The following is a 13,486-nucleotide window of genomic DNA, read 5'->3' on the forward strand; positions in this document are numbered from 1 at the left end:
CTGCTACCGGTTCTCCAGAACTGGTCAGAACCTGCTGAATACCACCTCTGACACAGACACTATCTTTTATCATTTGGAATTAAAAGCAATATAATAAAAGGAAATATAGTAAATCTATGTTCAGTAAATCTTTCCACACCATTCAAATGTTAAAAACCATCCTTCCACCAGGATCATACATCAATTTATACATTGCCTTTTATTCTTTAACTTCTTACCTTTCTGTTTGAGAACCTCAGCAGCTCCATTCAGTCACAATTTTCTGAATCTACACCTTCAGGTCAATCTTTCCATTATTCAGTCTTCTTTGTTCTGCAATCCAATCATTCATTCTCTCTACATTATCCAACACCCCCTCCTCAACATACTTGGATTTGGGATTGTTTTTCAATGTATCCCTTCAATCCTAATACATTTTAACTTATTTTTGTTTAGCATACACAATTCTTAAATATCACACTTCTACCAATTTGTTTAGTTTTCTTTTTCTCCTGACATAACCAACTCCAGCTCTGGCATGACAAGGTGGTCTAAGATGATGCTATCATTTTTTTATTCTTGTCTCTTTTCTGCCAAGAGCACTCCCGGTGATACCTTAATACCGTGTGCAGTTCTAAGCACCATATTTCCAAAAGGCCGATTGGTTAGAACAAATTCAGAGAAAGTAATAAAGAGGAAATGGCAAAGATCGGAGGCCATGCCATATGAATTCAGATTGAAGTCTTGGGATGTTCAATCTGGAGAGAAAGAAGAATAAAAGGAAGCACAACATTAAACTGCCACAGAAGGAGAATAAAGAATAACAGAGTTGGAAGGGACCTTATATGTCACCTAGTCCAACCTCCTGCTGAAGTAGGAGATCCTATACCATTTCTGACAAGTGGCTGTCCAGTCTCTTCTTAAAAGCCTCCACTGATGAAGCACCCACAACTTCTGAAGGCAAGCTGCTATATTGGTTGATTGTTCTCACTGTCAGAAAATGTCTCCTTCTTTCTAGGTTGAATCTCTCTTTGATCAGTTTCCATCCATTGTTCCTTGTCTGGACTTCTGGTGCTTTGTAAAATAGGTGACAGCCCCTCAAATAATGGAAAAACGTGGAGCTTAAAACAGGGAAGACCAACCTTTTATTTTGAGAATGATCAAGTTCCAAATTGCAGAGAAAGTACAATATTACAATAAAATAAATTAACAGATAAAGATAGCACAACTGGTTGTCAATTTCACAACAACTTTGTATTTTGTCAGTCGATTGCTGTTCTGACAGTTCCTAGAAAGACCTGAACTTTTTCAGCAGTTGGTCATAAACAGAAATGAGAAGCATTTTTCCAATTAAACAGTTAAGTTCAAAGGAACTGCAACAGATAATTCTGCTGGCTTACCATTGTGCTTTTTTTTTTAATAGCACCCTAAAAATGTCTTAATAAATGTTGCATTTATTTAATCAAGGGCAGAAAAACCAAGAATTTGCCTGGATTTGATGACAAGGTTTGGGATACACACAAAAATACTGGCTTTTGTTTTTTTTCAAAATGAAAACTCTGCCTTTAATTCAGTAATAAGAGGGGCCTCTTATTGTCTATATTTTCAATGACAATTGCCTATATTTTCAATGACATATCAATGCAATATGAATGCAGCAGTGGTGGGATTCATATTTTTTTTTACTACCAGTTCTGTGGGCCTGGCTTGGTGGGCATGACAAGGGAAGGATACTATAAAATCTCTAGTCAGAGGTGGTATTTCCTGGTTCTCTGAACTACTCAAAATTTCTGCTACCAGTTCTCCAGAACTGGTCAGAACCTGCTGAATACCACCTCTGGAATGCAGTATCCTTAGATAACTTGTTTCATAGCAAAAGGAAATGGTAAGGCCCTCTCTACACAAACCATCTTGCAGACTTGTGTCTAGGAAGCAGTTTGGGATATATTTGCCACCTTGAATTATACATAAAAAGGCAGAATAAATATCTAATAACAATGTAGCATCAATGTACACCAAGAAACAGTGATGAAACTGACTTGAAATAACAAGAATAAATTTCTCTTAAAGTACTTATCCAAGTATTTAAAAAAATATGTAGTAAATAACACAAGATAGTTCCATTTCAGTTATTTTATGGGGAAAAGATGATGTGAGAACATTATGTATGCTGCTTTGAATTTTTCAAGATAATGCTGGAATACAAATTTAATAATAAATAAATGTAGAATAAAAATCAAATGTGGACACTGCGTTATCAAGATCTTCCACATGATGGCAGTCCATGTTTGGAAATGTACTACTCTCCATTCATACACTATGTGTGTGCGTGTGTACGCATGCGTGTGTGTAAGTAACTAGCTTTTACATATGAGAAAGATACATACATTTCCTTCTTAAAATCGGAGAAAGTCATTTTAATCAATACTCTTCCAGCTTCCCACAACTAAGAAGCACCCACCGGCAACGGCCGCAAAGCGCAGTAGCAGTCCAGAAAGGTTTTTTTTTTTTTTTTTACCCCAGAGTCGCGCGACCCTTGCGCTTTACGGCCTCGTGTTCGCTCTCCCCGGAGCCCCTCCCCTTTCGCCGGCTTTCCGTTCCGAAGGTAGACCTCTCGTCTGCCGGAGCTGGTCTTCTTCATGAGCATGACAACCCAAAATAGGGCGGGCGAACCCGATCGGACCCTTTTCGTGGGCAATCTGGACAGTCGCGTGAAGGAGGAGATTCTCTATGAGCTTTTCTTGCAGGTGCAAGAGCAAGATGAGGCGGGTCCTGTGGGAGGTGGGTGTGTCAGGTGGGAGGTGGGCGTGGCTGGCGATACTGCTGAGGCCGGGAAGCACGTGTTCGTGTTGGGAGTCCTGTACGCGGTGGTGTCAAGGGGTGGGCTTTCAGGGTCCGCCCGTGCGACGGGATGTTGGAGCGGGACGTTGCCGCTCACGATCTCCATCTCCCTTTAATTTAATAGCAAAATTCTTTAAAAAAACGTACGACATAAATAATTTTACAGAATCGTACGTCACTGTACAGTTAGTAAACTTGAAGGTGTCACGGGGCTCTGTTTTTACTGCAGTTGAATGTTGTCAGAAGATACCGAGGCATATCTTTTGAAGTAGTTGACGGGATCGCTGCGCAAGTGAAATTTATATTTATTTTATGCTCCATTTGTGAAACATAGTACTGAAAAAAAAAAACTATTTAAAAAAATTTGTCGTGCATATGCTTCAAACAAAGTTTATTTTATCTACCCATTCTATGCTAAACATTTATGATGACGTATAATGAAGACAAGTTATGTAGGGTGGGGCATTAGATTAAGAAACCAACAGAAACTTCGATAGGTAGATTTGTAGGATTTTGGTTTTTGGTTTATTAAATAATAGCATATTAGACAAGTTAAACATTTTGGAAGGAGCCTGGGTTTTTTTTGAGTATGGAAAACGTTGCATCTAACCTGCAACTTCAGTGTTTTTAAATAGAAAAAAAAGACGATTTGTAATAACATTTAATAAGGGATAGAAATTAATGCACACGACATAGAAGTTAATCTTAAAATACAGAATGTCAGGTAATTCCTAGCAACAGAATTGTTTAGAAAATCAAGTGAAACTGAAAGGACCTTTATTATTATCAGATAATTTGATACTGTCTCCAGCCTTAAATTGAATACGCTGACCTGTTAGGAGGAATATAAATTTATAAGCCTCATATTTACTCATATTTATGCCATCCTTAACAATATATTCAGAATTAAATGGTTGGGGGAGTGGGAGGATATTACTTTTATAACTATACTTGTTTGTGTTTAGCTTTATGAATTTTATTTGAGTCCCTGTAAGGCTATGTCTTATTAGTCTGTGCTGTTACCAGAAAGATCTTAAGCACGTAATGTCCTCTGTAATCCTTTCTTATTTAATTTGGCTACTCTCTTATAAATATAGAAATATTAAGAACTTTAGTAGCAAAGTGCAAATAAGAAATATTGAGCAGTGGAGTTGTGAGTTCAATTTCTTTGTAAGTGATACACTGAAATTGAATTGCGCATATTAATTAGATGAACATTTAAATTTTATTCCTGCAATTTAAATTGATAAAAAGTTTCTTAAATAGGTATAGTATAAAAATATTCATTTTTCCACATAGAGTAGTTTTTCTGACAATTTAAATATTTCATTCTTAACTTAATCTTCCCAATGCACTTTTTATATTTTATTTTGGGTGAAGCAAAATAATTTTAAAATGTGTGTAGCTTGCTTCAGCAGATTTTTTTAATTTATTTTTTATAAACAGGAAGAATCTACATGTTTAAAAGAAAAAGCCTCAAAATGTTTGATTGTCTACTTCCTATCTTTAAAGAAGTTCATCATCTTCAGTAGGCACTCCAAAGTAGAAGTGGAAATGTGTTTTTTTTTTCCTTTAAAGATTTCTCTCTCCTAAAAGTAGGAATTAAACAAGCTGAATTTTGCTTGAAAATGTTGATTGTGTGCAAAATATTATTTTTTAAAAAAAATCTTAAATTTAAGAAATTAATAGACCTCAAATGTAGAACCTATAAATCTAAATAACACCGAGAAGAATCTTGCTGTAATAACTTCATACTTTCAGAAAATAACAACCTGGCCCAGAGGTTAAAGCAGTAGACTGCTAATCCATTCTGCATGTGTGAGTTCAAATCTAATCTTAGTCAACAAATCCTGAGAGCCAGATAGTCTAGTACACAGGTGTCAAACTTGCATCGTCAGATTGCCATCACATGACATTTTGCAGTGTTTTTCTCTTGGCAGAGCTGGGGTGGGTGTGGCCTGCGCATGATGCATCCGGCCCACAGGCTGCCAGTTTGACATCCCTGGTCTAGTAGCTCAGACACCAGATCAGAAACCAGGAGACTGAGTTCTAGCCCACCTTTATCATGAAAGCAGTCTGAGTGATTTTGGGCCAATCACACTCTCCCAGCCCAGCTTACATCACAGAGGAGTGGTGGGAAAAATAGGAGGATGAGGGAATAGTAGTTACATTCGCCACCTTCAGTTATTTATAAAAATAAATAACATTGTAGCCAATGCCTTTTTTAATGTTTTAACAATTAGACAATGGAATTAAGAATGAACTATAGTTCCTTATTCTTCCCCAAAAACTCAAATGAGTACAAATGGGATTTTAGCCTTTTACTGGAATAAGTGCTTTTTACTGGAAAAATTAAAGAGACAGAATTATTCTCACCTTTATTGATTTACCATATGCTATTTATTTCACATGTGGTATTAGCTAAACTAGTGAAATTTATATTTGTTGATATTTATTTATATTTATTTCCCAGATGCACACTCAATGCTACTTACTAATAAAGACTCAGTTCTGGTGAATAATTTTGAATAATTTATAATATTAATTGATTAATAATGGGTGTTATTGTCAAATATAAATCTGAATTATCTCTTTAGCAAGTACTAAGTTTTTTGAAATAACATCCATTTTCAAAAATATATAATTGAAAGATATATAAATTTAATTGGAAGTGAACAAATTGTTCATAGTGCCTAAAGGCAATCATTTAACTTTGGCTGAAAATAATTGAATATCTATCTCTGTGATTAAATAACATGCAATATTTGGATAGATAGGCCTCATTTAATTTGAAATATTCATAATTTGATTTTATTCCTTTATTTACAGTTGAACATTAGAGTTAAACATTCTTGCAATGTTTTACTTTTTTCTTTCTGCATATAAATTATGAAAAATAAAAATATAGCTATAACATTGAGCATAAACATTATTTTGTCAGCACCAATTACTATAAAATAATATTTCTCTTTTTCCAGTCACAAGCTATTTCTACTTTCATTGTAATATCAGTAAGAATCAGATTTGGAATTAATTCCACAAAGTAGGCACTTCGTATGCATTTAGCTTTTGACAGCTCAGTAGCTACTATTGGAATAAATTTTAGCTAATTTATCCCATAAGATTTACCTAGTGTTAAATTTAAGTTTCCAAGAAAAGGGAAAATTTAGTTTAACAACAACAATATATTAATATATTATATACGAGTACAAGTGATTCCAGGTAAATGCTCTTGTTTTCTTCTTCCTTCTTCATATATCATGCCAGTTTACATGTTTTCAATTGTTTCTGCAACTTCCTAAGAATTTCCTAAGAACAGACTGGTAAATACTATGAAATATACATGGCTGGCACAGCAGTAAATCCTCTCATAAGTATTTGCTTATAAGAATGTGTCATTGGAAATATTTTTAGCAATAGAAAATAACGATCAAATGTTTCTCAGCTCTAAATGCACCAATACTAATTGTAAGTCTAAGTTGTATTCTCCACAATGCTTGTTGCCATCGTTTCTCGTTCTACTGGAGTATGAGAAATGGTTCTCATTCTATGGATTAGATAACAGCATTTGTATCTGAAGGTAATATGTTAATTAGATTATGAAAATAGTAACTCTTATTGGATGATCTATTTGTATACAGAATTTAAACTTACAAGATTGTCATAATGTGGAAACTTTCTATTGATTTGCCAATTCAACATGGAAAATATATATTAATCTATAATTACTTTAGGTTTATTTAGGTTATATCTTATATTTGATGACAGTATGTTTGCTTTTGTTTGAATAGCAGTGTTTGCTGTTGTGCGTTTTAAAAAATTATTTAACTGCTTTGATACTTCATCAGGTCCATGTAAATTATGCCCATAACAGAATAAAACAAGACATATGTAAGTAAGCTGTGAACATACAAGGAAAATTACAATGCACTCCCTCTCTGCACAAAAGAAAAATGGATACATTGGTAGAATAGGGTCCATCAAGATTTTGAATGAGTAAGTAACAATTTTGTTTTATATAACAGAATATAAGAAAATAAATTTTAAGTTTCTTGCAGGCTGGACCAGTATCCAAAGTCACCATATGCAAGGACAAAGATGGAAACCCCAAGAGTTTTGGATTTGTCTGCTTTAAACACACAGAGTCAGTGCCTTATGCTATGGCTTTGCTGAATGGGATTCGTTTATATGGAAGACCAATTAAAGTTCAATATCGGTTTGGTAGGTTTAATTACCTGCCAATAATATTTTATCAAAACTCAGAGATCTCTGGAATGTAAATATCAAAATCCTGACACATGAAATAATGTGTCAAACAAAATTTTGCTATGACAAAATATATTTTTATGTAATTTGGGGTCCATTTATTGAATTAACATTTTTAAAAAAATAAATAAAATTGATATATTACATTTCTGGTCTTTAATAGTCATTCCCTTTCAAGAAAGTAACAAGAAATTTAATTTTTACTAAAGTAAAAAAGAGTGATTGGATATAAGATGCATTTTTATTTCTGTAATGATAAATTATTAGCCCTTATTTCTAAATCAGTGCTTTTGTCCATTCTTAATAAATGATTTGTCAGATTGCCTTTATCCTAGTCTTAAAGAAGATTTTTTACCCCATAGAGATTTTGTCCAAATCTTCCCCAATTGGTTTTTTTCTTTAGCAGATCAGGCAATAGCAGTGTTCAGGAATCATCCTAAAATTACACTTGAGTAATCCCTGAAAGATAAACTGAAATATTCACTGTTTCCTATTTATAACTTTGTTTCTACAAAAAAGCATTATGCTCCCACATGCATATTTTGTGCTTCTGTTTTTTATACTACTATTTTTTTCTAATAAATCAATGTCACTTATACACACAAACTGAAATGCATCAATAATGAGCCAGTTTGGTTTAATGGTGAAGGTACCAAGCTAGAAATTGGGAATTTGTGAGTTCAGTCCTATCTATCTCACAGGATTCTTGTTGTGGGGAAAACAGGAAGAGGAAGGTGTGTTGGAAATTTTTGCTGGCTTCAGTTATTTGTAAAATAATAAAGACAGGATACAAGTAAAATTTACCTTGGCTAGGATTTACAGTGTTTTGCTTCTGGATATATGACCACTGAAAGATAAGCTGCATTGAAGTTACTGTAAATTATAAATGTCCAACAGTTTGTCTTAGATGTGGAATGCTGAATTAAGAAAAACAAATATAGAACCTCCTATCATTTATGAAATGGATTTTCCATTCATTGCATTGTGATTTTTAGAGGCATACCAAAATAGATGTTTTTTCACTAACCTTTGAATATCCCTACCTTACCCATTAATAGACACTTAATTAAAAGGTTGCAATTTAAGTGTAATTATACCAGTTATAAAAAATTATATATTTTGGACTGTTTATGTTCTTTTAGTGAGCATGAAAAGAAACTAACAATTTTTGTATAATTCTGAGATTTGTTTCTATGCATTTTTAGACATATACAAGTGCAGCGATATTTTTAGTCCTAAATATTTAGTGTTTCATTTATAGGAAGTACTCACTGCCTAGAGTTAAGCAGTCCTTCCCAGAATATGGATGAGGATATGCAGGCATCAACTTACAGGTAATGGTTGTCTCTATTGTGGAATAGGGGTGGGGACAGAAACTGGGAGAGAGAAAAAATAACCCTCACCAAAGCACAAGCTCAGGTACTTTCGTGACACTGCACCTAAGAAACCCTGTAATGCAATACTGTAATACTACTTTGATTATCTTGAGTAAAGCAGCAAGATCTTGTAGACCAATATATTGCTCAGAAGCTGTATATACATCACTATGCACCACTTTCAAAGTATTTGTAAAACCATAAACTCTATCCAATGCTATGGAGATATAGCTTTATAGGCTTAGGGTATTTGTTTGTTTGTTTGCTTAATTCTATAGCCACCTATCTCAACGACTCTGCGTGGCTTATAGTTAATTTAACTGTATAACTTCCACCAAAGTTAGTATTCCAGTTTGTGCACATTTAGCTGTTTGTTACTATTTCATACTTATTTGTCAATCACGTTAAGTTGAGTCAGAGTTTCTGCTTAGTGTATAGGAATCTATTGGTAAAGAATTGAAATAGATTCTTTGTGTATTAATAGATAAATGATTTTTGAGACTTTAGCCATCCTTGTTTTTAATAGGTATGCAGAATCATATTGTGATATTCCATTACCTGTCAGTCCTTATCAGGGGAACAATAATCCACACCAGATTTATTCTGCCATTCAGAGCATGGTAAGTTTAGCATAATGATAGTAAAACTATCCCAATAATATGTCATGGATGCCGATTCCTTTATTATATAATGCAAGAAACAAGTATAAAGAAAACCAAGTTGTAGTTGTTTTTCAGCTTCCAGCTACACCTAGTATTGTCTAATTTTATTACCATCTTTTAGGTGAAATGTACTTTAAAATGAGCAGTTGGTCTTATTACCCGTTTTATCTATCTATACTGTAGATATAAAGGGAAAAATGGACTGGATCCTTCAGCAGTGCTTGTTGTGTGTAGTTTTATTATTACTAACATGCCTTGCCTTGTTTTAGAGAGATGTCGTGTGACCTCACAATTACATGAAATAATATGAAATGCGTTAGAATATTTGGAAGCTATAGCTAGTCTAGAAGGCAGTGGTACAAGGCAATTCTTGTCATCTCTCAATACGTTCATATAATATCACTGTTCTGAGTTGTGCTGATTTCCAGTAGGCTTCCAAATCAAATTCAAGGTCCTGATTACCCCCTAACCCTAATGTATAGAGTACTACATGGCATAGGACCAGACTATTTTCAGAACCACTTGTTCCCCATTATGTCTGCTTATACCACCAGGTCTAGTAGAGAAGACATGCTCTAGACCTCTTACCCTGAATTACGTCTTCTCTGTGTCTGCACCTGCCCTGTGGCCTTGACCCCATTAGCGTTTCTAAAGACTAGGAGGCTTCTCCAGACTTTTGAACCAGGCAGTTAGACGAGCTTTGTGGAGATGCACTGTTATGATGGCCATTGTTGTGAAATGGACAGCTCTGTGAATCATATAAATAACTAATAATATGCCATACCTCCTTGAACTTCCAATTGATAATTTTACATCAATGATGTAAACAAAAAGGCAGAGTTGCACAAACAGCTTATGCAACTTTACGGTTTGCGAGTGTGTCTCATCATGCTTAATTTCTGATGGTATTGCATGTTACCATTTTAAAAATCTTTTGTATGTCATCATTATGTTGTTATCAAGTATATAATTTGACATGATGTTTAAACAACCCATGGTCTTTTTTCATGCAATAAATAATGAAGATAGGGATTATTTGTTTTCAAATATTTTAAAATTATCTTCTTTTTTTCTAGATGACATGTTTGACACAACAGTATGTTCCATACAGTCCAATGGGACAGCCATTTCTTTACCCCCAGATGACATCACCACAATTTCCAAGTATTCCAGTATCATCCTACATGAATACTGGGCAAGATTCTTCTGAAAGTGTCTCCTTAGAAGCAAAAACCCACAGTCAATATCTTATTACAAAAAATACTCCCAAACGAAAAAGAACTCTGGAAGTTGGGGACAATGATAGTAGCAATGAAAATAGTAGGAAAAAATACAGGAAAAAATGAGTAAAAATGTAAGGGATAAGTTCTTAAACACTATTTATATAATTGTATTTATTTATAAATAAATATATTATTAAATAAAATTATATGATCCTAATATTTATGAAAGAAATGCCAAACACACACACACATGCACACACACACACATACCCACAAATGGAATGTAATTATGTTCTTTTAAAAAGTCATGAAAATAAAAGTTTATTGAAAAACATCTAATTTTTCTTGAAAGAAATTGTGTCTTGTTCTGACAACTATGTTCAAACTGTAAGCAGAAAGATTTCTGAATTACAAACATAGTTAAAATATTGAATTGTTATACTATTCAGAATGTGATGCATAGAGTTTGTGGTTAAAAGTCCATTTTTGTGGGGAAAAATAAGATTCGTATGTTGTCATTGTCAATGCTAAATTGATGAAAAGTCATTTACCTAGAAAAAAGTACTAAAACCAAGATTGGAAGATTGCTGATTTGCTTTATATTTCTTTTTGAACATGTCAAGCATGGACTATATATGTTGCAAACCAAATTTAAAGCAATATAAATGTCAACAGTACATATTTGTGAATTATATTTTGCTCTCTTCTAAAGTTAATGGAAACATCTCTGGAAACTCAGGAGGGAAGCGGTTTGCTTTTTGTTTCTTTACATTCATACAAATTGTTCTCAACAGGTATTGAATATTTTACATAATCAGTGGTCATAATTTAAAGGATAATTCATATGTAAACCCTACCCCTCCACCCATCTTTTAATTACTCTACTTTGATTATTTCATTGTTTGATTATTGTTATATTTACATTTGTAATAATTTTATATTTGTACTGTTGTAAGTTACACAGAACAGCAAGATGGGCAGCAAATAAATTTAATACTAAACAAACACAATTCCTTTTTTATCAATTTATTATTTTATTTGAAAAAAGTTAAAAATGAAAAGAACAAAGAAAAAAACACAAGCATGTCTTGTGTCTTGTGTTTGCAAGACATAAGAAAGTATATTAAAAGAAAAACAACACATATACACATATTGTACCCACTAGCTGAATACCGATTAAGACATTACTACTAAATTTTCAACTAAAGATCTCATGTTAGTAAAATGTCTTCTTTAATTTCAGCTAGCTGTCTGTAATCTGAAATATTGCTTCTCTGTGAAGTTTAGCCAGGGAATAAAGAACACTGGCATAGAAGGAAACAATATATTTTCTGGATATTTTGACCCAAGAGTAAAAGAGAAAATAAACTCCCAAGTATTTTGCAAATTAAAAAATTCAAAACCCCTATCATGGGAGTCCAATATTAGTGTAAATCAAACAAAAGCACTTCACCATACGAAAGCATGCCCTGTTTTCATATAGAAAAGTGAGTTATTTAGAACCACAGCATAAATCAATGAGAAAAAAAAGGGGTGGGTGGGGGGGAAGTCCAGCAGGAGATTGAAATAAATCTGCATTTAGTCAGCCAGTCTATTTTTAAAAATACAAAGCAAAGTAAAAGTTCAAGAAGTGAAGTTAAGACCCATGCATGCTTAAAAACAACAAAATGCTGAAAGGAAGATGGGATGCCCATGACTTTCTGACTGACTGTAAAGAACTGGAATCTTCCAGAGTCCCCTTCCCAATGGATCCACAGCCATCCAAAAGTCATCTTGGGTCATTCCTAAGTGTTCCCATTCAAATCTAGGGAGCAGCACTGCCAGAAAACTCACTTAGGCTGCAAAATCAGCAGATTATCAGCAAGAGAAAAATTATCTTACCATTCAGCAGCCATCTTGGGTAGGAGTCATAAATAAATGTGCTTTCATGAATTGGTAATAATTAGTCAAAGCTAAAAAAAATTACCACTTAAGAGTTGTTTTTTTAACTGGGTTGGTTTACAAATTGCCAACAAATAGTCATTGAACAAAATTGATTATGCATATATGCATCACAGATTAGGCCATGATTTCCAATCTTTTTTGATTATTCTATTGGAGTGTAGCTTAGTACAGAAAGCAGTACAAATGCACATTTATTTAAATCATTTATATATGGCAAGTACAGTATTTACTATTTATTTTTATGTATAGCTGATTGTAATAACGGTGTTGTGTATATGCACATAAACTACTAAAATACTGTTTTTAATATCTCAGTACTAAAATATTACAGAATACTTCAACAGTCCCTTTTTTGCTAATTTCTTTTGCTTTCTTAATGAATCCTAAGATTTGAGGTGCTCCATAAGGTGAGTATTGTCAAATAGATACTGCAATGAAGTTGTGTGTGTATAATACTGTATATCATATATATGTATGTATGTATGTATGTATGTATGTATGTATGTATGTATGTATATGTGCCTTTCCTTCATTAAAGGCAGCTTAATCCATTGCATCATCTAAATCCATGATGGTGAACCTATGGCACACGTGCCACAGGTGGCACGCAGAGCCAGTTGTGCCGGCACGCAAGCCCCAGCCAAACTTACCTGCACCACGCATTTGCACACTTCCCAGCTGATTTTCAGCCCGTTTAGGCTGTTTTTGCCCTCCCGGAGGCTCGAAGGAAGCCTCTGCAACCTCGGGAGGCTGAAAAACAGGCCTTCCGGAAATACCAGAAGTGCCGAAACAGGCCTGTTTTCAGGCTCCAGAGGCTTCCCTCTAGCCTCTGGGAGGACAAAAATGGTCTCCCACATGCTCAAGGCCCTCCGAAGGCTGAAAACAGGCACTTCCGGTATTACCTGCAGTGCAGGTAAGAGGGCGGGGCAGGGGCATAGGTGGTATTCAGCAGGTTCTGACCAGTTCTGGACAACTGGTAGCAGAAATTTTGAGTAGTTTGGAGAACTGGAAAATGCCACCTCTGACTGAAGATTTTACAGTATCCTTCTCCTGACATGGCCACCAAGCCACACCCACAGAACCAGTAGTAAAAGAATTTGAATCCCATCACTGGGCAGGTGTGTTGGGTGTGCATGCGCAGGGTGGGTGGGGTGCATTGCATTGTGGGTGCCGGCACGCATGCGCTTTCGGCACA

The 13,486-nt window shown here is 34.5% G+C and overlaps 1 protein-coding gene across 1 annotated transcript; it reads left to right on the forward strand.

Moving 5' to 3' along the window:
- Positions 1 to 2,528: 2,528 nt before the first annotated feature.
- RBM11 (RNA binding motif protein 11) lies at positions 2,529 to 11,357 on the forward strand. Its single transcript, XM_026700665.2, has 5 exons — positions 2,529 to 2,726; positions 6,879 to 7,041; positions 8,348 to 8,420; positions 8,989 to 9,082; positions 10,201 to 11,357. Exons 1-5 carry the CDS (start codon positions 2,619 to 2,621, stop codon positions 10,468 to 10,470), a joined length of 708 nt encoding a protein of 235 aa, XP_026556450.2. The 5' UTR covers positions 2,529 to 2,618; the 3' UTR covers positions 10,471 to 11,357.
- Positions 11,358 to 13,486: the final 2,129 nt, after the last annotated feature.

The sequence above is a fragment of the Pseudonaja textilis genome, chromosome 7 (genome assembly GCF_049901715.1).
Source record: "Pseudonaja textilis isolate UNSWEBS1 chromosome 7, rPseTex1.2, whole genome shotgun sequence".
Lineage (NCBI taxonomy): Eukaryota > Metazoa > Chordata > Lepidosauria > Squamata > Elapidae > Pseudonaja > Pseudonaja textilis.